The following is a 26,650-nucleotide window of genomic DNA, read 5'->3' on the forward strand; positions in this document are numbered from 1 at the left end:
AGAAGTTACCTCCATTACTGAGAACGCAAGGAACCTGAAGGAAGAAACAACCAGATTATAGGACACAACACAACCTCATTGGAATCAGAACATGAGGGTAAGACCAGTGACTGGACAGGTACAGTACCAGATATCAGAACTCCTTGGGCCAGCGCTGCTAGGAGCTTTATTTGGGTCCTATACAGATCCAATCCTTGCAACCTCATTGAGGCCGAAACATAAAGTTCCTCAGAACTAGCGTCTGTGGTGTGCACAAAAGATCTGGGCCAGAACAGTACCAAGGGGAACTGATCTTTCAGGAGGGTACTGTACCAGCCAATCACAACAGCAACAGAACAACAGAGATCCCTAGGGTACTTCCTACTGTTGGGGTTCACTGGCTTCAGGAGCAATAGACAGTTAAGTTCCCTTAGGAGGGGTCCATTTCAAACAGCTGGGATCCATTATCTTATTGCTGTTGGATCTTTTGGCCTCTTTGGCTATCCATTCATCAATCAGATCCTAAGGGAAAGAGGATGAAAGGGGAGGTTAAAACAGAGGATCCACAACGGACAGCTATCTGTGGCACACCACCACAGCAGAAGACAAGAAGCCCAACAACTGCTCAGCCTGACAAAACACCTTTCCTCCACGGTGCTTTCTGCACACTGACATGGATGCTTTTAGCTGCAGTCAAGTCTCAGGGAGGGGATGATTTGGGGAGTTATAAACCACTTGTTTGTACCCTCATTAGATTTAAGACAAGACTCATTCAGAATTCCACCAGTTTGGTTCTCTTCTACACCATCCATCTGTCCAGGAAAGGGCAGGCATGTTGGGAACAGCGATCCGCTGCTCTCCTAACAAGCTGCTTCACGATGAGCAACACGACTCCACACATCAGGAAAGGCCAACACAGCCCTTTCCACACCACTGAAGGACCAGGCTGGATGCCCACGGTGTGTTCTGTCAGTTACTGCACTTGGAAATCATGGTGCTCCCACCACTAGAATGAAAAGGCTGGAAAACCCAGCGCAGTGCAAAGGGACAGGCTGCCCAGGGGGTGGGGAGGCTCCTCCTCTGGGGATATTCCAGCCCCATCTGGACACCGACCTGTGTGACCTGTTCCAGGGACCCTGCTTTGGCAGGGGGTTGGACCCCATGGGCTCTGGAGGTCCCTTCCAACCCCTAAACTGTGATTGTGATATACTGCTGTCAGCCAGTCTGCACAAACCTAACAGTGAACTTCAGGAAGCTACAAATGCAGAAACAGCCAGATCTTACCTGTCTTTTCAGGACCAGGTGTTTTCCCTTCCAGTACTTGAGCATCTGAAGCGCCTGCAACGTGCTAACGATGTCGACAGGGTTCACTGCAGTCTCCTGGCTGATTTCTGCAAACCAGGATCAGTTTATGTTAAAACAGCAACAAATTCCTCTGCAAAATGGCCTATAATTGTTCAGTTTTTTACTACAGCTTTTATGCAACTCCTTTTGAAGCAATAAACACAAAATGCCTTGGGGATACTAAGGAGTTACATGCAGTACTAGTTGCTGTTGGACTCAGGGCTTTTGAGTGCCCTGGTTATCTGTAGCACCGTCACACAACTTCCCTTGGCTTATTTCACTCCTGAAGGACCACAGGTTATGGATGCAAACCACACAGAGCCCTACAGAAACAGCCCAGCTCACCCAAAAACTGAGAGCCAGCCTAGGTATCACAATGGTTTAGTGATCCTGATTTTAGGTTCCAAGTTACTAAGGTGCAATCCTCTGAAAGAAGATGCAGATGCTATCTCTATGAGATCCCATATGCTCCTGTGTGCCATAAACATAAACACACTATGAAAACTCCAAATAGTTTTAGTATTTCTCCAAAGCATTTGAAAGCCTCTCAGTGGAGCCATTTTTCTTTTTAAAATTAACCTTCTCATACAGATGGGGAAAGTTTTTTGCTGAATCTTTTTAAAAATTTATTTTTTAAAAGAAGAATCCAGTACACACTCTGCAAAGTCTGGGAGTTGGCTTATCCTTAATGCTCCAGACTGGAAAGGAGCCATACCCAGCTCTAGGAATATTCCACTAACTAACTGTGCTGCTACACTAACAGTGATGTGAAATAGTCAAGCACAACCTGCCTGACGTTGGAGGGAAATGAGTGACTGAGATGCACAGGTATGTTCCCAAACCAACTCACTACAAGCTTATATAAAACATACCTTTAATGGAGATCTCTTTTCCTTGGAAATTATGCAGGTAACGAAGGAGAACTTCCTTCCAGTAACTACGGTAGCTGATGAGACCTAAATCAGACAGAGGGCGTTCCGGAGAGCCAACTTTTTCTTCTACTTTAGAAAGCAAATAGCCTGTGAAGGAAAAACAACCCTATTTACCTTGAAACTCCTCTCTCCTGACCATGAAATTCTTCAGCACATGCAGAAGTTAGTTAGAACTAAACCAGCTCAAGCACCACCACGGATAGGTTAGATTCCTTGGTGGAACTGTCACGTTGGAGAGAGGAAGTTTCCAGAATTTCCCTCTCTCTACTTACTGAAGTCAATGAGCATTTTGCCGTAACCTTGCCTCATGTACTGAGGCATTGTCAGGATACAGGAAACATTGTAGTTGAGAAAAGAATTCTTCTCCTAAAAATAAGAACACAGAGAGGAGAGATAAACAGGTCTAGATCTGCACAAAGGGCACACCATAATCCCAACAGACCAAACAAGCCTGTACAACTGATACAATACAAGGGGGAAGAAGCAACAGAAGAAAAACCTGCCTGACAACAAGTAACACCATCGTCCTTCAGCTACCAGCCTGGCTTAGTGTCTTATTTTCTCAGCCATTAATTTGGGTGTTTGGTGCACAATTTTAAGCCTAGGATGGCTGGCCATGGAGTTGTACCTGGGAAGGAGCCAGCAACACTCTCACCACCACCTCTGTCATCTCCCAGGTTTCCATGCAATGAGAAAGCGACTTAATCGCAGTGTTCCAAGCACCTGGTGCACATTGAGAGGTTCAGCCAAAGAACAGACTCAGCCACACTTATCCTCCCATCAAAACAGATTTTTCTTTAGACTGGATTTTTTTTTAGATATTTATTAGGTTTTCACCTCCCCTACAAGACAGGCTGAGGGAGCTGGGCTGGGTCAGCCTGGAGAAGAGAAGGCTGTGGGGGGACCTCACTGCAGCCTCCCAGTCCCTGAAGGGAGCAGAGGAACAGGAGGGGAATCAGCTTGTTAAAGGGCAGAGACTGGCAGGACAAGGGGGATGGGTTAAAGCTAAAGAAGGGAAGGTTTAAATTAGATATTAGGGGGAAGTTCTTTGCAGAGAGAGTGGTGAGGGGCTGGAACAGGCTGCCCAAAGAGGGGGTGGGTGCCCCATCCCTGGGGGTGTTCAAGGCCAGGTTGGATGGGGCCCTGAGCAACCTGGTGTAGCTCCAGGCCTGGAGGTTGGTGTCCCTGCCTGTGGCAGGGGGTTGGAGCTCTGTGACCCTTGGGGTCCCTTCCAACCCAGACTAGGCTGGGATTCTATGACTTAGGTGGTTTAAGGAATATACTTTCCTGCACTTTCTTTGGGAGAGTATTCTCCCTACCCACACAATTTCACTGCCTGAGGTATCCACACTGCATTACATGCTACTACCAAGGCCGGAAGGGCGATTGCTTTTTCTGTCCTGAAATAAGACCCACCAGGAAACACGTTGCACCAACGTGCAGCAGAGATTAAACAAACAGATAGGCTGTTTTCTAGGTGACATGTCTGAGCAAACAGTTCAGAACACTGGCTCCTGCTCTAAGCTTGGCCAGCGACTTGTGGGATCTGCTTAAGCTGCTTCAATTGTATCTTAGCTTCTCCACCCAAAGACTTTTATTCCTTCACCTACTTTACTAAAAAAATAAATGGCAACTAATACATATTTTAATATATTTCTCTCTACATTTATTAATAATTTTGATCCTTACTTTTGCCTACATTTAAGACACTGTTATGCCTGCCAGCAAGAAGTTCATTGGAGCTGATTTGGATTTCACTAGTGACAAGGGAAGATGCTCCAGCAAAGCACCTGCAGCAGAGTAAGAGCAATTCATGCTGATCAGGTTTGAAACTTTACCTACTCCTAAAAGCAGCAAATACTGACACTGTAAAAGCTCATAGGGATGGTCCAGTACTGATAATTGGTGTCCTAAACCTCGTTCTAGTGAGGTAGTAACGCGTACGTGTGTGTTTTCAACTAACCTTGGAGAAATATCCTATCAGGTGACAGCCAGTGTTGTCAGCTTCTGTCATGACATAGAAGAGGAAGGGTTCAACATCGTAATACAGTGTTTTATGGTCCAAGAAAAGTTTTGCCAGCAGACACAGGTTTTGACAGTAGATCTAGAAGCAAAAGGAGAGTAGGATACAGCCATTTATTACAGTGGAACATCCCAAGAGTGGACAAACAACAGGCATACATGGGAAATGATAAGAGAGTCCTGAATCATCTGAGAAATGACATAGTCTTTCAAACAGAGCAGCTGGGCCAGGGCAGGAAACAATGTGATTTGTGATGAAACCTGATAAGCCCAAAGGGTGGGAACTGATGTTTGCAATACCAGCCTCTGAATGCCCAAAACATCACATCCTCAGTGAAGCGGAGCAGGAGGTTGGAGCTCTGCCTGCTTGCTCTGCAATGCATTAATCCCACGCTTCAAGGTTACCTCTGGTAACTAGAACAGACTCCTCCCAACTTCCACCAGTGGAGAATTTAGATTTAGAAACTGTTTCTTTGTTCCTTCCTCTAAAGCCTCCAGACCAGACACGAACAGACACAGGGCATAAGTATGGTGCTACTACCAAGCATTGAACCTGCAGCTGCAGATTAACACTGCACCCTTCAATTCAGAAACTGGGGTCACCCTCCCGAACACCAGGCTGCTCCCCACGCTGCCCCAACCCTGACCCTCACAGCAAACAGGAGAGGGGCAGCAGTGAGAGACACAGGCAAAGCACAGAGTCCCCCTGCTAACATTCAGAAAGGGGTCTTGATACACATCTCCAAACACAGCAGGAGACAACAGATGGAACTGCTGGAGCACGACAGGGCTGAGGAATAACCACAAAGAAAACACAGACAAATCTACTGCCAGAAGTGCACGAACAGACAGATGAGACTCTCAGCAGCGTTTCTGCAACAGGAGGGAGAAAGAGCCATTTGCATCGTTGCTCTGCAGGAAAAGCAGCACCCAGACCTCTGAAACACACTCAAGACTGACCCAAGGCTGGCAGTGAGTTACCTTGTTCTTCTTCCCGTCCACCTCGAACACCGAGATGGAGCCTTTGCGGTAGATTTCATCACCTGGAGGATGTTTCCAAACGCATTTTGCCTATGAAAGAAAAACAAAGTGAGGGTGTTTTAAGGGCAGAAATGGTTACCACAGCTGCTGGATACACCAGGAAACAAGCAGCCTTCTCACCTCCTAAAGCGAGCAACTGAACTAACAGCAGGAATCATAGAATGGTCTGGGTTGGAAGGGACTCCAAGGATCACAGAGCTCCAACCCCCTGCCACAGGCAGGGACACCAACCTCCAGGCTTGGAGCTACACAAGGTTGCCCAGGGCCCCATCCAACCTGGCCTTGGACACCCCCAGGGATGGAGCACCCACCCCCTCTCTGGGCAGCCTGTTCCAGCCCCTCACCACTCTCTCTATAAAAAACTTCCCCCCAATATCTAATTTAAACCTTCACTGCTTCAGCTTTAATCCATTCCCCTTTGTCTTGCCATTATCTACCCTTTAACAAGCTGATTCCCCTCCTGTTTCTCTGCTCCCTTCAGGGACGGGGAGGCTGCAATGAGGTCCCCCCACAGCTTCTCTTCCCCAGGCTGACCCAGCCCAGCTCCCTCAGCCCGTCTCCATAGGGGAGCTGCTCCAGCCCTCTGCTCATCTCCGTGGCCCTCCACAAGCTGACATCAGATGCAGGAGAGAGGGATGAGCTCTGGCCTCACCATGTGTCTGCGCAGGATCGTCTGACTCTTCATGTACTTGAGGCAGAACTCGCACATGTAGAGCCGGCCCAGGCGCGCGTACTCCTCCGGGTAGGGGGAGTGGTACCAGGTGTCCAGCTCGTAGCGCCCGAACGCGATGGTTTTAATCATGTTGCTGCCTTCTGTGATCTGGCCCTGCAGCCGCAGCTTTTCCTACCCGGGAAAACCAAAAGCAGGATCGTTAAAAGGAAGGAGGCAGAGAGGAAGAGAGCCCTGTTTACTTCCAGGAAGGAAAGAACTTTGTCTCCTGAATGAAAACCTTTCAGCTAGTGACCCCTTCCACAAAGCTTTCCCCGATCAAACCCCACCTGAGCCCTGTCCACGAGCAGAAGAGTTACTGCCTGTCCCTTTCATTGGGGAGCCTAACTGTACTCTAACTCTAGGACCATGCTCTTTCTGTCACAGAAGCAATATAAGCTTCTTGCCAGCTCTTTCTGGAGGGAGAGGCCTAATGTAAGCAAGAAAGTGTCTGTTGGTTCATCTCTGAAGACAGAAGGTCGCTGTGGAAAGCACCTACAGAAGCCTCAAGGTTTTGAACTCGATTCCACAGCCACCAGCTGCTGTCAAGATGTCTTCTGTTACCATCACTCCTTAGCCATTCTTCCAGCTAGTGAAGCTGTCTGTTCTTTCCCCAAAACCAAATACCTATTAAATGGGACTGCTATTAATTACTCCTCTTGCAGGCACTGCAGCATTCATGACTGCAAATGCTTTGCTCAAGCTGTACATTAACCATTATCCCATGTAACGCTGCTGACTTGGCTGGGCTGCAGCTGCTCTTACACACTGATTCTCTCAGCACAAGTACACCACCACCCCCCAGAAGTCAGTCGCCTTTCTAACCAAGACATTTGCTGTGAGGTGTGTGATGAGTTGGAAGCCTCACCAGGTCCTCAGAGGCCCGTGCCTGCGCTCTGCGGAATAGCTCAAGGTCATACTCGCTCGTCAGGTTTTCAAGCAGCGGTTCCCTAGTGTTGCCATAGGTTTGTCTGTGCTCCTGGAACAGGAAAACAACAGAGGTTTTGCTGCCTTGCTGCTAGGAAGCTGTGGCATCTTGCAGCTTTTTTAGCTGCAAATGTTTCAGGATGACTAGGAAAGCCAAGCTCATTCCAGCAGCCTCATTCCAGACAGGAGGGAAGGAAAGAATAAAATGACTGCTTTTACCATGTATTTTTCCTTTTGCTCCTTGCTCAGTCCTGAGTTTCTCTTCTTCCTGAGCTCAGCTACTTTCTCTTTGTATCGCAGCTGCCTCTCTGTCGGTGCCTGAAAGAAACCAGAGGTGGAAACAAACCCTCACTAGGCTTCAACCACCTCAAACACTTTTCTTCGCCTTCCCACTCTGTCCTGGCTTCCATTTTATCAGGTTTGTAGCTTCTGAACCAAATCCCACGCTAGTAAGGCAGCTCTGTGGGTACAGCACAGGTTTGTAAAGCAGGAAGCTGTTCTTCCTACTGCAGGTTGCCTTTGCCAATGCACCTCAGTCTCAGAGGACAGGGCGCTCCTTATGTGCTGCTTAATCATGTGGACAAGCTCAGAGCCAACTCATTAAGTCACTTTGACTCAAGTCCAAGACTCATGAACTGAAAAATGTAATTCCCCTGGGTTTATTCTTTTCTATTTAGTCAGAGTAAAATTGCAGTTTACAGTCCTGCAGGAATTCTCTTGTCCTGCACATCAAAGCACACAGAAAAAAATCATCCTGAGAACAGCTCCAGCCTCCTTTGTGCTATTACTGACCAATGCTCTCTGCTCTCACTACCTGCTTTGGTCCCTCATTTCAGGGACACAAGAGCTGCCCTTGCTGAAACAAACGAGATGACAACAGCTTACAGGGGAAGTGAAGAAGGGAGGTCAAGTTAAAATCATCGTTGCTGAAAACCAGGAGCTGAGGTTGTTCCACTTCTGAGGGAGCAGCCCCTCCATGACATGGCTTACCTGGTGTCTGGTGGCGTGCCTGTTGTTGTCGTCCTGCCGGTGGGCCAGCATTCTCTCCTCAATCTGCTTGTCCCGGCTCTGTGCTCGAACCTGGAAGCCAAAACTCATCTGTCAGTGCTACAGCAAAGCATTGTCGCTGCCTTGGTCTCTTCTGCTTCTCATGGAGGTGAGCAGTCATTCACAGATGATTCCATACACAAAATGCTGCTGCCTTACAGCTAAAGGCATCAGCCAAAACACACAAACTCTATTTACTGTTCATGAATCACAGGTGTTTTGTTCCAAAAAGGCATAAACAAGACAAACCACAAGACTTGATTACCTTGCACTCATCTGCAGAGAGATTATGATACAACGGGCATCCCGAGATGGAGAAGTGTCGCTCGTGCTTTCCAGTTAGGTGCCCTGCAAAGGATCAGAAAAAAGACCCCAACTTTTATGATCTGATCAGAAAGAGGTTTCTAAAGTCTCTCAGATGGGCAGACACCTCGTATGAGCCTCTCAGGGAGCAGAGCAATAGGAGGAGCATGCTCTGTGGTTCATGGCACAAGCTTTAAGAACAAAGAAGGAAAACCTTTTCCATGCTAACTCAAAAGCTGCACTCCATGCCAGCAGCCAGGTACGAGAGGGCTGCAATCACTTGTTCCTGAAAACCTGCTTCTGGTAGAGACCAGCACCCTACCTGCAAGGCTCTGCACCTTCCTCCCACACCTGTGCTCATGCTCCAAACTCAGGCTTTACTCTATCATCCCCCAAACTCTCCTAGCTAGAAAAAAAAAATGCCAGGAAGAATATACCTGGAGATAAGCTTCATATCCCTTCTCTATACCCACTTCTCAGCAATACTTCTGGCCCTAATTAAGTTCCTGTCATTAGGATGAATAACTCAACTGGGCGGGACTTTGAATATCACATCAGGAAGGCAAAACCCAACAGATTAATCCTGGAGCTGAAATTACCTAAAGAGTTACAACCAGGAGTGGGACATTTCATGTTGAAATTGTAGCTTTCATGGAAGCGGCGGCGCTTAGGGCGGTGAGACAGGTCACTTCCAGAATCCTTCATGGACATGTCCTTGGCAATGCTCTCATCATGGGATACATTTGGACTGGAGATATCAATATCAGACTCTGAGGAAGGGGCATTCCCGGTGGGGGTACGAGGTGGAGACTCATCGTGATCCGCTGCATTTTTTGTGTCTGAATAAGGATCAAGATATTACAAATTTGCCTGGAAGAAAGCTTTCAAAACAAGAGGTAAAGCAACCCCGGAGAGTCGTCTCAAACCATCTGTCCTCAGGAACATTACCCAGCGCCCGCAGAGAAAACGGGGTCACGTCATCTGCCTGACAGCACCCGGCGCACCCGGCGTACCTCTGTCCGAGAAGTCCACCACTTGCTCGGTCTCGGAGCCGGAGGAGCGGGTCTGCCGGAGCGGGTACTTCTTTGGAGTCACAGGGGCTGGCTGCTGCTGGCTGCGGGTCACTCTCCTCGTGGAGTAGACGGGCTCCTCCGCGCCGAAGGACGGCGGGTTGCGAACGGGGCTGGAATCTAATTCCACAGAGACACCATCGTGACCCCCGCAGGAACACGCTCTGAGGTCTGAGAGACCGACATCTGGTGGGAAGGTTGGACCAGGTGGTCCCTGAGGTCCCTTATCTGGTGGAAAGGTTGGACCAGGTGGTCCCTGAGGTCCCTTCCAACCTGGGATTCTGTGATTACAACTGATAACTGGGTGTCAGCAGAGCTCTGTCCTACTGCTGACCTCCACACATCATCACCAAGATAAGATACACTTTGTTCTTCTAAGCTTAAACCTTTGGACACTTTTACCAACACAGAGGAATCTGGAATTAGATCAGCTTTCTCTGAGCTTAATTAACTAGTAATTACAAACCAGCTCCTGTCTTGGAAAGCTGAAGAACCAGAACCGTTAGTTTAGATAAGAATTAACAGTGTTTAGACAACTCTTGGGAACAGCAAGACTGCTTCTGGTGTGGAGCTGTATTTGGGACCCTGTGGATGGTTTTGTGATCCCATAGTGATCCTAAGGCTATAAAACAATTATGAACTGCATGAAAATAATGCTTTTATAACCTAGGAATATCACAGGCATCCCATAACCACCCAACCCACCTTCCCTCTTGTTCTTAAGACCTAATTACAAGATCATCACACACGTGTATTTCTTAACAGCCTAGATGGAATGATGGAAAACCATCAAGATTCCTGTACCAGTCTGTATGGAAAGCAAATTTGTAGTGTTCTCAGAAAAAAATAGGCAAAACTGGCAGGAGCCACGGGGTTTGATTCCCACTTCCTTTAACAATTAGTCAGCTTAGCTTTTTGAGCTGAGTGTTGACTTCCAGCACCAGTATAATCTTTAGATGATGCTACCTCATTCGTGCACTTATAAAGCCTGCTTTTTGCAGTGCCTTGAGAGCCAACGGGGAGGGAAGTTTAATGTTTCTACTTGGGTGTAAACGCCACACATTTAAGCTCTAAAGATCAGGAATAAGGAGCAGATGGACCCTCTTGCTGCCCAAGAGGCTGCTTCGCTTTCCCTTAAGAAAATAAAGCGTTTACCTTGAGAGCTCTGACTGAGTCTGGCTGAGGACCGGGTCACTCGGGCGGATCGCCGTGACGTGCCATCGCTTTCAGAGCTGTCTGTGTGCTCAGGATCAGTAGAGAAATCAGAGTCTTCTGTCCCATCAGAGCTACTGCCCGCGTTCCTCTGCAATACCACAGACCCAGCCATTAGCACAGCAGCACTCAAACTTGCATGCTTTATTTATACTGCTAAAAGAAACGAAAATGTTTGATGCTGGATGGGTAAATTCAAGCTAGCACCATGATATATGTAAACTAGTAAGTGAGTGTTCCTAAGAAACATCACAACACCAGCCAGTTCTATTTAAAACAAAAGATAAAGGGAGTTTCAAGGCCGGACTGGGTATGCTCAGTGTTCTTGGTCCACCCTGCCAAGCCAACAGCACTCCTGCACCATCTGCCTCTCCAAACCAGCAGACAGAGCCCAGCAGCACACCAGGCACCAGGGGAGCAGGTGCTGGAGAAAACAGATGGGCTCCAGCAATGCCAAACTGACTCTTCACCCCTCAGCAGTTCAGGGCAGCGTCAGGGCTCCCCAGGGTGAAGCAAGGCAGAGGAAAGGCCTTCTGCACCGTGCAGTGGGGCTGGGCAGCTCTGGGCAGCAGTGGGCCCAAGGGGGGGCTGCTGGGGAAGGCAGTGGGCCTGAGAAAGGGGCTCTGAGGGGGAAGGGGGGCAGAGGGCCCAGGGAGGGGGCTCTGAGGGGGAAGAGGGGCAGTAGGCCTGAGGAGGGGCTGCTGGGGAAGGCAGTGGGCCTGAGAAAGGGGCTCTGAGGGGGAAAGGGGGCAGTGGGCCTAGGGAGGGGGCTCTGAAGGGGGAAGAGGGGCCATGGGCCCAGGGAGGGGGCTCTCAGGAAGGGCAGTGGGCCTGCAAAGGAGGCTTTAAGGGGGGAAAAGGGCCTGAGCAGGGTGTTCTCAGGGAGGCCAGAGGGCCCCAGGAGGGGGCAGCGAGCCCAGGGAGGCTGCTTCAAGCGGGGAAGGGGGACAGCGGGCCTGAGGAGGAGACTCTCAGGGAGGAAGGGGGGCAGCAGGCCCGAGGAGGGGGCTCCCAGGCAGGCAGCGGGCCACAGGAGGCGGCAAGCAGCAACCAGGCCTCCTCCTTCCCTCGCCCCGCAGCCCTGCCCGGCGGTAACGGCCGCTCGGGAGAGCCGGACCCGCGGCCGGAGCGGCCCCGGCGCAGCCGCGGCCCTGAGGGGAGGGGAGGGGAGGGGGGGGGGGGGGGGCGGGGCGGGGCGGGCTGCCGCGGCCCCGCGCGCACAGCGGCGCGAGCGCGGTCCCTGCGCCCCCCTCCATTTTTTTTTCATCCTCCTTTTTTTGCGCCCAGCCGAGCCGCGCCGGCCGCCAGCCAATCACAAGGCTCGTGGGCGGGGCCGAAAGGGAGAAGTAGCCAATGGCAGCCGCCAGAGGGAAAAAAGGCGTGGCCGCCGGGGGTGACTGACGGCGGCCGGCAGCCTATCAGCGCAAGCCTTGCTCCCACAGAAACATCAACACGGGGGGAGGGCGGAGTGGGATGGGGGGAAGGGAAGCGGGGAGAAACAAGGCACGCGCGGGGAGGTGACCGTTGGGGGCGTAGACAGGCAGCCGAGGAAGCCAATCAGCGGTCAGCCCGGCAAGGCAGTCCGGCCAATAGGCGAGCAGGTCGCCAACCACTTGCCCAATCGGAAAAGCCAAGAGGCGGGCCGCGCTCGAGGCGCGGGGGAGGGGAAACGGTAACCGTTGGGGGCGATGAGTGACGCGCAAAGCGGCCAATCAGCGCCCAGCGGGCCCGTGCGGGAGCCACTCGGCGAGCGAGCGGGGCGGGCGCTGGGGGCTGAAGGCCGCTATTTTCCCCCCGGTTTTGTGCCCGTGAGAGGTACCGGAGGGGTGTAGGAAGGGGGAAAAGCTGCGGCCCGAACGCGCCCGTTCTCCCGTCGGGCTCCTCCCCGCTTTCCCGGCCGCACTCACCTTCCTGCGCGGCATCCTCGGCGGGGGCGGGGGCAGCGAGGTTGGCTGGTCCCCGGCGCCCCCGGCCCGCGAAGCGGCTGTCGCCGCCGTGTTAGCGCCGGCGGGCTCCGTGGTGACAGCCGTGTCTCCCGTCCTGCGGCACGTCTGCTCCGGCGGCGCCAGCCCGCTCCCGCCGCCGCCGCCAGTCCCTGTTCCCTGCTCGGTCCCTCACGCTTCCGCCGGGACACGGTCCACACCCCCCACCCCCCCCTCTCCTCCCCCGTCACGTGACCCCGAGCCAGCCTCACGCCAGCGGGGGCTGCCATCTTGGATTCGGACAGGTATCCTGGTGAAGCTGCTGGCGGCCATCTTGGGTTCGGGCTGAAGGCTTTTCTCGGAGCGGAGGGAGGGCGGCGGCCATCTTGGGTGCGGGCATGAAGTCAGAGGGGCCTCCCAGCGACGCCCGGCGACGTCGTTTTCCCTTGCGGAGCCATATTGGATTCGGGCAGCCTAAGCCCTTCCTCCGGGGCCCACCTTGGGGCTGGGCAGGGGCGCGCCGCCGGCTCCGTGCAGCGACTGGGCGGAGGAAGGCGCTGGGTGAGTCCCCGTTGCTCTCCAGGCGGGCAGCGCCGCGCCTGCGGCTCCCGGCCCTCCCTTCCCGCTCAGAGCGCCGCTGCCGCCAGCCCCGCTGCGGCCTTGCTGGAGGGCGAGGCCTGTGCTGGGCCTGGCGGGGCCGCGCCGGGCGGAGGGGCGGTCCGCCCCCGCCTCAGCCCTCCAAACGCGCTTCAGGGGGGTTGGTTTGAGTCGCTGCCCGCTGGAGCTTTGCCTGCGTCGGTCTGACAGGCTGTGTGAGCCCCAAGGGCTGTTCCCGGGCCTGGAGCGGGGAGGCGGGAGCGGCGGGGCCGCTTCCCGCCCTAGGGCCGGGCTGGCAGCGCCTGAGGCCTCAGGCACCGAGGGCAGCAGCGCTCTGCCCGGCAGCCCGGGGAGGGACGGGGCTGCGGAGGCGAACGCGGGGCCCTGAGAGTTCCGTGGTCCCCGCCTGAGTGCCTGTTGTTTGGGGGTGACAGGCTGGCCCTGAGCAGGATCCTGGAGTGCATAAGGAGTGTGGGCAGCAGGAGGGGATCCTCCCCCTCTGCTCTGCCCTGCTCAGGCCCCACCTGGAGTGTTGTGTCCAGGGCTGGGCTCCCTGGGATCAAACAGACAGGGATCTCCTGGAGAGAGTCCAGAGGAGGGACAGAGATGCTGAAGGGCCTGGAGCATCTCCCCTGGGAGGAAAGACTGAGGGAGCTGGGGCTGTTCAGCCTGGAGAGAAGAAGCCTGAGAGGGGATCTGATCAATGGGGATCAATAGCTGAAGGGTGGGACACAGGGGGACATGGGCAGCCCCTTCTCAGTGTCTGTGGGGACAGGACAAGGGGGATGGCCTCAAGTTGGAGCACAGGGAGTTCCCCCCCAGTGTGGGGAAGAACTTCTTCCAAGTGAGGGTGAGGGAGCCCTGGGACAGGCTGCCCAGGGGGTGTGGAGTCTCCTTCTCTGGAGAGATTCCAGCCCCTGTCCTAGGGACCCTGCTTGGGCAGGGGGTTGGACTTGATGATTTCTGGAGGTCCCTTCCAACCCCTATGATTCTGTGATTCTGTGATCTTCAGGCAGGCAAATAACTCTGTTTCTCTCCTTCCAGCTTGTCACAGGTGTTCTGATCTCCCACGAAATGGTGAAAGGCAAACCTGAAGGAGTCAAGATGATGAAATACCTCTGCCCTAGCCCAGGCAGAGAGGGATGGGAGCCAGTATGTGTGGTACGTGAAGTGGGAGCGTGTGTGTCAGTCACAGATGGCCACATGTTTCAGCTAAAGACTCAGCACATCAAGCCCAGGAAAACCTAAGGGTGGGTGTAGAAGTAAGGCTGGTTAATTAAGTGGCCTGACTTGCAAATGTACTGAAAGTGGCAGCAGGAGAAAATGCTGCTCTGGAAACACATGTGGTTTTCCTGCCTTGTAAGAAAAAAGAATTATTCCTGGAATTAAATAAAACTTCAGATTGCTAGGGTAACAAGCACTGTGCTCTGGAGTTATTAGACTGATTTGAAATGTTGAAGATAAATGTGGGTGAAGTGAAGCATCACCTCACAGGGCAAGAGGAATGGAAGCCAAGAGGAGAGGTGCTATTCCTTAGTACTGAGAGGGGAAAGGAGGAGTTAGTTAGAACACTTTGTAGTTGCTTGTCTCCTGTATATTTTCTGGGACAAAGCCTGGGCCCCACAAGAGTGGATGTGTCTCATGCTGTAAACTGAGAAAAAAGGGTCTGGTGGAATTGGGCAGAGCTTGTGCAGAGTTTACAGATGGACCAGGAGAACACACTGCAGGGATTTAACTCACTCCTGCTGAGCTGCAGCTCACAGTCCAGCCTGAACTGGGGGAGCTTATGGCAGGAATACAAACTCAGGGAAATCCTGTGCCATGAATGTGCATTAGAAGATGCTTAAAGCCCTTGGCCACGTTCTGGTGGTCAGTAAAGAAGAAGCTCCAGCCCTGGCCGCTGTTGGGAGCTCAAACTGCAGGTGTTTCCTAAGGGAAAAACCCCACAACAGTGACAGGAGCGGCCAGCAGCGCCTTTCCCTTTGGCACCGCCACTAGATGTCAGTGCATGAAACGGCTTCAGCGCCCAAAACCAGCCACCGAGGTGGGGACCCGTTCCTTTGGGGTGGCTGCTGCTCACAAGGCTCCCTGCTGGGGTTAAGCTCCCTCAGTCAGGTTCTTGGGACAGGCTTGTGGTCTCACCTCTGTCAGAATTTTCCAGGTAGGAAAGTGGGAATTTCCTGATGTTACAGCAGAAGGAAGTTTACTGAGTGCTGGATGAGTTGAAATGTCATGTTAAACAACACAGAAGTGGTTTGGTTTCTTAATAACCAAGGATTTAAATACATGGAGGTGCCAGACTGCTGCTGATAGCAGTAACTGGAACTCTCTTGGCCCTGAAGATGTCACTGAAGCTGCTGAAATCTCTCTAGGTCTGTACAGGCTCACAAAAACTCTTTGGAATTTAGGGTCAGTTACATTTGATGTCATTAAAAAAAAATCAAAACCATCTCAATCTCTGTCAGAACCTTAGAAAATAGAGGCAATGAAAAGGGACTTTTCACCAAAACCAAGCTCTGTGAAGGCTACAGGCACTGAGGGGTTGAAACCAGATTAAAAACTCTCCTCTCCTGCCTTGGGTCCCACTTGTTCTGCAGACGTGGTATTGAAGCAGCTGCCTGGGGGATCTTGATGCAGCCATCCCTCACATTAGTGGTAACAGAAGTGGGCTTGCTTGTGCCAGAATTGCTGTGAAGCAGAAGAAATGCTTGTAAAGCACTTGAGGTGTTTCAGCTGCAGAGTGCTTTGTAAGTGGTAAAGCATTTTCTGTAATTGCTTTGTGTGGTGGTTGCTGTGGTGTGTTCCTGCAGGGCTCCTGTGCCTGCTTCAGGGCAAGAGAAACTCTATCTAATGAAAACAGGCTATAAAAATACCTGAAGTGCTACACTTGAGTAACTCTGGCTTGCTTTTAGGTATCATCTCAGCCCAGCTCTGGGGGCTGGAGTTACAGAAAGGCTGTGATGGAGGGAGTGCTGCAGGAATCCAGAGCGCTGCTGCACAGATCTGAAGATCCAGGGCAGCTGCTGCTTTTCCTTCTGCACCTTCAGGAGGTGAGTGGAGGTTTCCCACTGCTCTGGGGTCCAGCTTCATGGTTGTCAGTGTTTCAGGAGTGGCAGGGCTGGGTGGTGAGAGCAGCATTGAAGAACCTCTTGAGCCAAACGTGTCAAGCTTGAGTGGGAGTGGATCTGCCTCTCAGGGCACTTGTGTCATCCAGCAGCTGAGGGCTTGCTCCTGTTTGCTGGCTGTCTTCCTGGGCAGTGTCTCAGCCTAAATGAGCTGAGAAGTTTGAAGTTGGTTCTTCATGAAGTGCAGTCAGTGATGTGCAGACAGGTTAAAGGTGTATCCAGCTGGTGCAAGCTGCAGAATTTACTGTGGAGCCTGGGCAAGCAGAGAGCTTGGCTCTCTGCATCTCTGAGCCTTGACTTCTGTTTACAGCTGAAGAAGCCAAGCTCTCCAGGAGTCCTTAGTCCACCTTTGAACCAAACCCAACAGCAGTGACTGCATTTAGCTCAGACATTCCTCATCCTGGAGCCTGTGGGGTTCCTTTGCAGATTCACATCCTATTTTTCACATTCACATTAAAAAAAGAGATCTCATCAGCTGCTGCACCTCAGGAGAGCTCCAGTTCTTGAGAGAATGTCTTCGCAGACAGCTCAGCAAACAGCTCTGGGGTGTCCTTATTTTCCCTAAAGCCTGAAGCTGGTTTAAATGTGAATGGGTCTAGTATATAAATAATCACAGAACCCCCTGTGTGGAGGGTTGTGGTGTGGAGGATTGTGGCTGCACCATGCCTTGAGCTGGAGGTCTTGCAGAACACACCGAGCTGTGGGTGGGTGGTGGGTGTTTCAGTGAAGTTGATCAGAGTCCACGTGGCTGCTCTTTCCCAGGGCTCTGGCACGCTGACATCTGAGCAGCACCCCTGTGTTCTGGCACCAGGAGCAAGGTCAATCTCTCTTTGCTTTTTTTTATTGTAATGAGGGGGGGGAAAAAAGATCCAGTCTGAGTTTTGCTGAAAGCAGAAGTTTTTCCTGGAGTGACAGCTGAATATAGCCACACTCCCTGGTCCCCTCCCTCCCTCCCCTGGGCCTCAGAGGATAATCTAATTATTAAATAACTGCAGTAAAAGTACATTTTGCCCTGGCAGGACTAAAGCCTGTTGAAAAGCCAGATATTTTTATGCCATCCTCGTCCTGTTCCTGACAAAATGGGTTGTTTTTCTGGATTCTCTTGTCTGCTTTTGGATTAGGAATCTGTTCCTTTAATACATTCCTTCCAGGCTAGGCAGCCTCTCCAACTGCCTGGCACTGGTCGTAGTGCCTTGCTTCCTAATCAATCAGGGCCACTGCATGCTTCCTTAAAGGAAAACTCTGCTCATGGTGTTCAGCCCAACGACACAGGCTCCTTACACAAGGTGTAAGAAACTCTTGTCACCAACAATGACACTGATGGGGGAAGTAAAGGCGAAACTTCATCCTGTTGGGCACTTCTGAGCCCATCCTGTGGGCAGCTCTTGTTCCTAACACTGGCTGTGGAGGGCTGGCCACAGCCTTTGTAGCTCGGGTTTGATTGTAGTAAGAACTCCAGGGATATGAAGAACAGGTTATGTTGTGAGTATTGTAGGGCCAGAATTTGCCTTTGCCAGCTCTGCTAATTAAAGAGTGGTCCCTCATTACCATATGCTGTGCCTCAGGTAGTGGAAGTAGAGGGACAATTTAGGATGCGCCTGCTGTTTAGGTCCAAAGAGGAGGCAGGTAACAGTGAAACCAAATGGCACCCCAAACTAAAGGGTGGTGTGCACTTGTGGGCTTGGCCAAAGGGTAAGCAAACAAGCAGCCCTAAAGACCAGGAGTAAGAGAGGATTGGTGTAAGAGAGGATCAGAGTAAGACAAGGTGTGAGTAAGAACCAGACCTAGGCAGAATGACTTTGAGAACAACAAACTACTACCAGTTTGATACACTGAGCTGAGCTGTTGCTGGGATGGTCTGATTTACTCCAATACCAAATATGCATCAATTTTCCCTCTCCCCTGTTGAGGCAGGTTTATCTTTCCCTTAGTTTCCTGGGAGACTGATTAGCTCCATGCCTTAATGCTGCAGGAGCCAAAGAAACACCACATGGAATGCAAATTGCCAGCACAGAGTGGATGGAGAACAGGGGGGTCTATCTGGAGGGAGCCCGTTGCAGGATGGGAGCAGCAGCTTTTACAGGGCTGTGATACACCACAGATCACTGTCCTTTATACCTCTAAGAGAAAAAAAACCCCATCTCTTAGGTGGAGAAGTTTGTCAGCCAAGCAAAGACTGGGCAGAGCAGCGTTGCCTGCGCAGGGGCTCGTGTCCTGTGCGAAGCGCAGACTGGCTGTTCCCAGGATGAGGTTTCTGTGCCAGCTGGAACTACTGATTTCCTTTGAAACTCCTGGGTTTGTAATTATTCATGGCAAAACCAAAAGGTTTCTTCCCCATACGAACTCCTGGCTTGCTGAGCTCTGAGGTGAGCCAAGGAGGTTGTTTTCATCAGCATCTGCATTTTTTCCTAATTACGCTGTGCCGGTTCTTACAGCACCATTTTCTTCTCCTTTATTGCTCCTGAATTCTTAAGTTCCATGTTCTGGAAAAGTTTGTAGGCATTTCTTGGGGAGCTTGTCTTGGGATTGCCTTGTGCCTGTGAGGGAATAACGTTCTCATGCCAGATACCACTCTTTAGGTAAGCCTTTGTTTCGATGTCACGTTTCTAATGCTTCAGATCCAGTTTGGCTTCAGGGAATGGGGAGGCAGTGCTGTGTGACTGAGCTGCCCTGCTTTGCCAGACAGTAGCTAATGGATGAAGTAGAGCTCTAATTGCTGACACTCTTTAGTGCAAGCTGAGAAACCCTGGGTTTACCCAGCCTAAAACCATGGAGCTTCTTTTAACACCTTCCCCCAGGCGAGCTGTTACTCCGTAGCGGTGAATGTTTCACACCTGGCACAGCTCATGGTATTCAGGGGAGTCTTAAAAAGTCTCTGATGTTTAACTCCTGAATCCGTGTGGCTGGGTCCTCCTCCATGGGAGGAGAGACTAGACCCTCTCTTAGGATGAGTGGGATCCACCAGCACAGATCACAAGTCCCAGTGTCCCGCTGTCTGTCCCTTTGAACTGTCAAACACCAGCTGCTGCATAGACACACAGCCTGGCACAGAGCAGGGAACTGCTCTGAATGCCAGCAGTGCTGATGGTGGTGATAGAAAATGGGAAATCACCTCCCCAAACCTATGGAAGTGTGTGATGAAAGGATCCCAAAGAATGTAACAAACTTTGTCCCTGCTGCATCTGTTTTCCAGCAGGAGAAGCTGCGGGGTCACAGCAGTGGGGTGATGGCCCGGCTCTTGCAGGGGGCAGAAGGAACCCAGGCAGCAGTGGAGGGTGCTGCAGCAGCAGATATGGGACAGGTTTCATTGCAGCTGCAGTGTTGAGTCCCTTGCCTGCTTTGGGTTGACTTGTCAGGATGTGACAGGGTGTGACTGACGTGCTCCCCTTGCTCTCCTTGTGTTGCTGTACACCCTCTGGTACGATGTTGGTAGTGGTGGCCATCAGTGATTGCTCTTTAAGTGTGCTCTTTCTTGCTCTCTGGGATGTTGGTGATTCATGCTGTTAGGAGAGGCTTCCTGCCATTCTGTGACTTAGTGAAAACCATCTCTTTCATAATGCCTCCTTCCTCCTAGCAGGGCTTGTGCTCTGCTCCCAAAACTCCCACTGTTTTCACTGCAGGCATGACCAGACTGTGAAATAGCTTGGCTGGTCTGGTGAATAATCTGTTAGTCTCTTTTAATAAACTGCAGTTTTATTTATCTTGCTGCTCTTTAGAGCTTTTCATCTCAAAACATTTGAGTGCAGAAAACATCCAGTAGTGAAACTCAGCCATCTCTCTTGGGGATAGAGTGGGAGGCAGACAGGCAGGCATTTTACTCCACGGTTTAGAGCAAGAGGAATTTTGTTCAAGGACAATGAGGGAAAGCTTAGCTTGTATGCTGAATGACCCTTTGATCTTCCACGTTCATGCTCAGCTGATCAGGACTTTAAATCTAAGCTCTGTCTCCCTCCTACCCACAGCAAACAGCCAGAAATACAATCTCATTTAGGACCTGAGCGCTGGACCAGAACGACAGGACTGCTGTGGCAGCTCCTCAGCCTGTTTCCTGTTTGCCATCACCTCTCCAGTGGCACTGACAAAGAACAGTGGGAAGTGGTCCTGGGATGTGTAGTCAGAGGGGCCTGTGGGGAGCTGGTGATGCAGAAATCACTCTCCCTCGTGCCTGTAAACACTGAGGAGCCAGGCAGCCCTGTGCTGTTACCACACACAGGGAGAAGGTTGGTCCACAGCCACGAGGTGTGGTCAGTAATTCTGAGGTGTCCCTGGAGATGAGGTGACTGGCTTTCCAAAGCTCTGCGAGCTGGGAGGGGTTACCTGCTGGTGGGGTGGGTCAGCTCCCCTTCCCCACAGAGAGAGGAGGCTGCAGGAGCTGCTGTGGCAGAAGCAGTTTGGAAAGGAGCAGGCAGAGCGTGCTGAGAACTTGCATCCTTGACCCACAGCCCTGGAGCAGCCCTAAAAGGATTGTGTTACTGCTGCTACTACACAGCACATCGTTAGGAACCTTAATTACAGGGAGATGACTGCATTGTGTAGGCTGGAGTGGAGCCTGCAGGGAATGTGGGAGCTTTAATTTTATAACCCTGGCTCTGTGGTGTGTGGGGAAGGGCAGCAAAAGGCCTCTGCTCGTGGTGCATAAACCTGGCTGGCTGAAAACATGCAGCTCCTCTGAGCCAGAGTGGCTGCAGCCCCACTGGGTGGGTGACATGGGTAACATGGGTGCTTTGCTGCCTCTTCCTGCACGTCAAAGAAAAATGGGGCTCCTCAGACCTTCAGGGAAACACTCACTGAAAGCAAAGCTTGGATCTGAGAGGGAGTGCTGCTTAGCTTAGTTGTGCTGAACCCCTTCATTAGTCCTTCTTTCCCCCCAGTGCCCCCTGTTGTATTTATAGCAGGAGCTATGGTGAGAACAGAGGCCCAGCTGTGTGACCTCCTGCGTGCTGAAACAAGAAGGGGGGAGTATTTTTAGTTTGTTCCAGCTGTGGGTATTGGATTCAAATCTCAGGGCCTTAAAAAGAGGGTGAGGCAGAGAAACTGAGAGCTGAATTTGAATTTCTGGGTTGGAAGGACCTGGCTCTGAAGGGTTCCTAGACAAAGCTCAGCTACCAGGAGAGAAAAGAACCTGGTCAAAACTCCTACCTGGTGTTTCTTTTTCGTGGGAGTTCTGTGTTCTCCCAGACACCTGCACTTCAGTAGTTCCCTCTGCATTTCTTTTCCTCACATTTAGTTTCCCATTTCTTTGCTGGCAGCTACTGAGGACCTTGGGAAGGAAGGTGGCTTTCCAGGGAGAATGTCTCTGCCGTGCCCAGGTGGCTCTGTGCAGAGCAGGAGTGAGGCTTCAGAGGTGAGCTGGGCTTCACCTTGTGTCCACAGTGGGAGAGGGGACAGGAGGAACTTCAGAACAGACGCTTATGGCCCCTGTTTTGGTTTAAAAACGGGGGTGTTTTGGAAGATTAAGTGACCAGAAATACTGAACTGCCTCCTGGTGTGTGCAGTCCACTGAGAAATGCCCCAAGCACCAGAGCTGTGGGGAGCATCCCCTGTCCTGCAGCCCCCCTGAGCAGAGGTGGTTTGTGTGACCCCTCCTCAGGGGTCTCCCAGCACTCCTTGCCCAGGGGGATGGGAGGGATGTCCTTGCTGGGCAGCGTGTTGCTTGCTGAGATCTGTGGTCTGTGCCTTGGCTTTGCCTCGTGAGGAGCCACCTCGTGTCCCTTCCTCTGGGAGCTGCAGCCTTGTGCTGTGCACCACCCACCTCTACCCCCCCGTGGGGCTGTTCTAGGAGCAGCACAGCCTCGTGTCCCATCTGGGGCCCGATTACAGCCAGACACAGGCTGCTGGCCGGGCGATACGGGACGGGGACGGGGGGTGCTGCTGCGCTGCGATAGCTGCTGGGGGAGCCCGACTGCCTGCGGCTGCCACGGCCGCTCCGCAGAGCCTGGCACGGCGCCCGGGCTGCTTCACCCCCTCTCCTTATCTTGCCCCGCCACAGCTGCCCAGGCGCCTGGGGTGGGTAGATCAGCCTCACCCTTTGCACTCGGGACAGATGCTTCCCTTCCCCTGGACCCGCATGGCTGCGCCTGTCCGGGGGTGGAATGTGGACCCAGAGCGGGTGGGGTCTGCTCCTGGGTTCAGGCACCGCTGTGCCAAGGGGCCGTGGGGCAGGACGGGCATCCCAGCGTTAGCTAAGCCAGACAAGGCGGTTTAGGGGGTCCAGGGAAGGGGGGAGCCTGTGTGCAGCCAGGAAGGGAACTGCAGTGAGAGGTGCGAACGGGAGAGCGGATCAGGGGTACCCGAGGCTGGTGGGGGAAGGGCGGGTGAAGGACCCGCCCCGGGGAGAGGCTGCGGGCCCCTTCCCCCGACCCCGGCGTCTCCTGGGGGCCGAAGGAGGAGCCCTGGTCCCGCCGGGGCCGTGGTGCGGCTGGGCTGGTGTGGCTGCAGCCCCGGCGCTGGGCAGGGGGCGGGGGTGGTGCGGGCGGCGGCCGCCCCGGTACCGGTTGGCGTCGTTCCCCGCGAAGGTGAAAGAGAAACCGCCCGCCCGACCCGCCGCCGGACGCGGAACACAAACACTGCCGGGAGGGCAAAGGGGCGGGGCGCCAGGGAAGGCACGCGATTGGTCGTTCCGCAGGAGGGTGGGGTTTACGGGCTTGTCGCGTGTTGCGATTGGCTCAGCCGCCGCTGAGGGGCAGGGCTCGAGTGGCTGTTCCTCTTTTGGTTGGTCCCGGCACGCATCTTAAGCGAGACCGCGTTTCTGATTGGCTACCCTTCCAGTGCGTGCCGGGGGAGGAGCTCGCAGAGAGAGTTCTCATTGGCTTCTGTTCGGGAGGGCGGGACGCTTGGCAGCGGACAGCCAATCGGCGCTGGGCTTGTCCCACTGGCCCCGCCCCCGCAGCGTTGATAAGCGGCGGCGGCGGCGGCGGCGGGGGGCTCAGTGCGGCGGGATGGCGGGGGCGGCGGGCGGGTCCTGCTGCCGCGGCGGGGCCGGGGGGCTGCAGCCGCTCCGCGCCACCGTCCCCTTCCAGCTGCAGCAGCGCCGCGGAGACGGGGCCCGGGCAGGTAACGGGGAGAGGAGCCGGGAGCCGCCTTCGCGGGGCTGCGCTGGGGCGGCCCGCGCGTTCCCGGCACCGGCGGCAGCTCTGCCCGGGGCGGGGACCGCCCGGTCCTAGCGGGACCCCCCGGGGGCCGGACCCCTCCGCAGCTCGTCCCTGCGGGCAGCGCCGCCCCGGAGCCCGGCAGCCGAGACGCGTCCGAGGCGGAGCCGAGCTCGGCCCCTGCAGCGGGGGGTCCCGGTTCTGTGGCACCGCCCGGGATTAGCGCAGAGCTACGGGGGGTGTCTGCGGGTCGGTGCCGCGTGGGCGGAAGCGAAAGAGACGCGAGAGAGCGGAGGAGAGGGGAGAACAGACCGGGGAGGGGGAATGGTGGGGGCACGACCCCAAAGTCAGCGAGCGAAGGGCAACTTCAGCCCCTGGGACTCGGCCCCGTGGCAGCCGGAGCCCTGGGAGGAGCTGCCGTGGGCTGGGCTGGGCTGGCACACGCGAGGCGTGAGCTCTGACCGGGGCTCCCCGCGGGCAGGTTGACCTGCAGCCTGCTGGGGGGAGTGGGATTGTGAACCCCCCTCTGAGCCCCGAGTGCCGCTGAGCTGGTGGGACTGAGGAGAGAAGCGAGGGTTTGGTCTGAGGTAGTGACGGTCGCCCCAGGTCGCATCGCTGAGGCTGTTCTGGCAGCTTCAGGGAGACTTTATTGAAATACAACTGTTTGGTGACCCACTGACAGCCTTTGGCTTCCCGGGGTCTGTGCAGGGCCCGTGGTGTTTGGGCGCTGGGCTCTTGCTTGGCTGCTCGTTATCACAGGTGTCAGAACAGCAATGAAACGGGGGGGGTTGGGTTGAAAGCAAGATGAGAGAGGCTTTTGGAACAGAGAGAAGTATTTGTCAAGTTTTGGGCCAGCTGATCTCAGTGGTGCCTGTTCAGAGTGTTGGTCTTTGAATCTGCCGTGGAGGAGTGGGCTGCAGCCCCCAATGAGAATTGAAGTGTCGCTCCTGGAGACTCCCAGCCCTTCCTGCCGCTGGTGGGGTTGGTGTTGATCAGAGGGGCTGTTAAAAAGGCTTTATACTCAATTTGCACTTGAAACAAGTTAATGAAATCAGTTCTTTTGAGCACCGGTCTCTGCTTCCCCCTCAGCAGTGTGCTGAAACCGAGGTGAGGTCCTTAATGGGCAATTACTTGTCAGCTTCAGATGCTCATAGGAAATACAGCTCAGAGGAGAGCCTGGCTGCCTGTGAGCTCTGAGGGGTTAGAGCTCTGTGCTCTACCTACCCCAAAGCCTGGGGAACACCGTGCAGCCATGGGAGAGCAAACCAGCTGGACCTCCACTGGCATGAACCAGAATTGCTGGTCCTCATTTCTTCCTGGCTCTGTGCCTTGTTCAGGCTCTGGGAGCTTGGATTTTCCCTCTTGATGGTAGTAATTTCATCTACAGATTTGGAAGTGTTTGAATTTCCACTGCTCTCTGCCTCAGTGCTCCTTGTAAAGCTCCAGTTTGCTCCCTGTGTGCGTGGGGGAGCTGTAGCAGTTCACTGTCAGGGTTTAGCCCTAAGCTGGTGTCCTGGGGAGTCGTAATCCCACACTTCTGCTCCCACCTCTGGGGAGCTCAGCATGGAAACGTGTCACCGTGTCACTCCTTTGGCTCCGCTGACTCTCCGAGCCGCGCTCGCGCTGCGTGGCTGCTGGGGATGCCTGTGGTGCTGGCCCAGGGCTTTGAGAAGGGCTGCAGGGTGAGCTGGGGGTCTGGCCCTGCAGCTGCTCCTGCCATAGAGGATCCCATTGAGATGAGGAGCAGCTGCTGCCTTCTCAAAGGGCTTCTGTTGAAAGGAAGAGCTTCGGGCTGGGGGATGCCAGGGAGGAGCTCTGAGGGTGTGTTACGAGGACTCGCTTTGCTGTCCAGGAATCCCAGATGCTGGAGCTGCTTGTGATGAGTTTGGATGTCTGTTGTTGGGGTCAGTGCTGGTGTTTCTTCCGATCCCTCATCTCCTCAGTGGTGTGGCTGCTGGTGGTGGGGCAGGGGACGTGTCAGTGTTTGGATCTCCTCAGGTGCAGGCCAGGCCCATCCCTTGGTGCCTCAGGGGGGGCTGCTGGGGTGGTCAGAGCTCTGCTGGTGCCGGGAGGCTGGGCAGGTTCCGTGTGGTGGTGGGATGGGTGTTGTGGGGACTGGGAAGCTTCAGTCAGTCAGCAGCAGTGCTCGTGGGGTTTGTGGGCTGGGCTGTTTCCTCCAGACCCCGCACAGCAGCACGGGCTGGCTGGAGAGTTTCCATGCTCCTGTCCACACTTCGTAGAGCCACAGACTGCTGGGTGGGAAGGGACCTGTAAAGCCCACCCAGTCCCACCCCCTGCAGTGACAGAGACATCTTCACTAGAGCAGGGTGCTCAGAGCCCCATCCACCCTGACCCTGAGTATCTCCAGGGGTGGGGCCTCCGCCACCTCTCTGGGCAACCTGTCCCAGTGATCCACCACCCTCATATTGAAGAATTTTCCCTTAATATCCAACCTAAATCTCCCTTTTCCAAATTTAAACCCCTCACCCAGGTCCTGCAGCTGCAGTTCAGACCCTGAGACCTCCATCTTTGCACACCCCAGCCTGCTGCCTGGGGGTACCCCCAGTTCCCATGTCATGATCTCCTGAAGCCTGACACCAAGAAGTCTTTATCTTGCTTTTATTTCTTTCTTTTCCCCTGTATGATACAATAAAAAATAGGCTGGTTTTAATTAGCAGACCCACCAGTGGACATGGTGTCTGTGGGCACGAGTCTTGGCTGTCTGAAACAGTTTGTGCACAGGGAGGGAGAAGATGGAATGTGGTGGGAAAGCTGAGTCCTGCTGTACCCTACAGCTCAGCAGGTGCCTTCAGCCCACTTGTACCAGCAGTGTGATGGGATGAATACCTGGAGTTGGCTACCTGCTGCTCTTCTGAACAGGACTGGGATGGGTTTCCTGCCTCTGGCTGTCAGGGACAGTGTGCTGCAGGAGAGGGGCAGGGGCTGAGGCTTCACCTGTAAACCTGTATGGTTGCTCTGGGGGGTTCACAAGTGGCTGCACCAGAGCTGTGTCTGGCATGTGATGGATTTTGCACTAACCCCATGTGAAACTACAGCTTCACCCAGCATCCCTCTTGACTAGAATCAGAGAAATCCCCCCCCCACACCCCCAACCCCAGAACTACACGGTGCCCTTCAGGAAGCTACTGCTGGCTGGGCTGACTCATCTAGATGGGATTTGGTTGCTTGCCTGCTGAGCTTGCTTGTTTTTGAGATGTCTGGGTGGTTTTGCTGTGTGGATCCTGCTGGAAGCACTGAGCTGAGTGCTGGGTGTCTTTATTTGGCATCTGACCCAAGCCCGTGCCTGGTGCATCCCGCAGAGGCAGAGGAGG

At 53.6% G+C, this 26,650-nt stretch overlaps 2 protein-coding genes across 4 annotated transcripts in view; one reads left to right on the forward strand and one right to left on the reverse strand.

Annotated features, from left to right (window-relative positions):
- Positions 1 to 282: 282 nt before the first annotated feature.
- On the reverse strand, positions 283 to 12,616 carry KAT7 (lysine acetyltransferase 7; the record flags this gene model as incomplete). Of its 2 annotated transcripts, XM_084275347.1 has the most annotated exons (15): positions 283 to 501; positions 1,264 to 1,370; positions 2,196 to 2,342; positions 2,528 to 2,621; positions 4,219 to 4,359; positions 5,259 to 5,348; positions 5,971 to 6,162; positions 6,896 to 7,006; positions 7,174 to 7,272; positions 7,945 to 8,034; positions 8,267 to 8,349; positions 8,904 to 9,143; positions 9,318 to 9,494; positions 10,530 to 10,677; positions 12,494 to 12,616. In XM_084275347.1, the coding sequence occupies 15 exons, from the start codon at positions 12,506 to 12,508 to the stop codon at positions 400 to 402; spliced, it is 1,836 nt and encodes a 611-aa protein (XP_084131473.1). In that variant the 3' UTR covers positions 283 to 399. The 2 variants fall into 2 exon arrangements, with proteins under 2 accessions (XP_084131473.1, XP_084131472.1); XM_084275346.1 differs by lacking the exon at positions 12,494 to 12,616 and having other exon boundaries at positions 10,530 to 10,701.
- A 350-nt stretch (positions 12,617 to 12,966) lies between these two features.
- Positions 12,967 to 26,650, forward strand: part of FAM117A (family with sequence similarity 117 member A) — a 29,526-nt gene continuing 15,842 nt past the window's right edge. For both annotated transcript variants that reach the window (XM_084275657.1, XM_084275658.1), the window contains exons 1-3: positions 12,967 to 13,069; positions 14,150 to 14,266; positions 16,018 to 16,155. The gene's annotated coding sequence lies outside the window, so the exon portion shown is untranslated. The remainder of the gene's footprint in view (positions 13,070 to 14,149; positions 14,267 to 16,017; positions 16,156 to 26,650) is intronic.

This window comes from Gallinula chloropus (assembly GCF_964237585.1).
Source record: "Gallinula chloropus genome assembly, chromosome: 26".
Taxonomy (NCBI): domain Eukaryota; kingdom Metazoa; phylum Chordata; class Aves; order Gruiformes; family Rallidae; genus Gallinula; species Gallinula chloropus.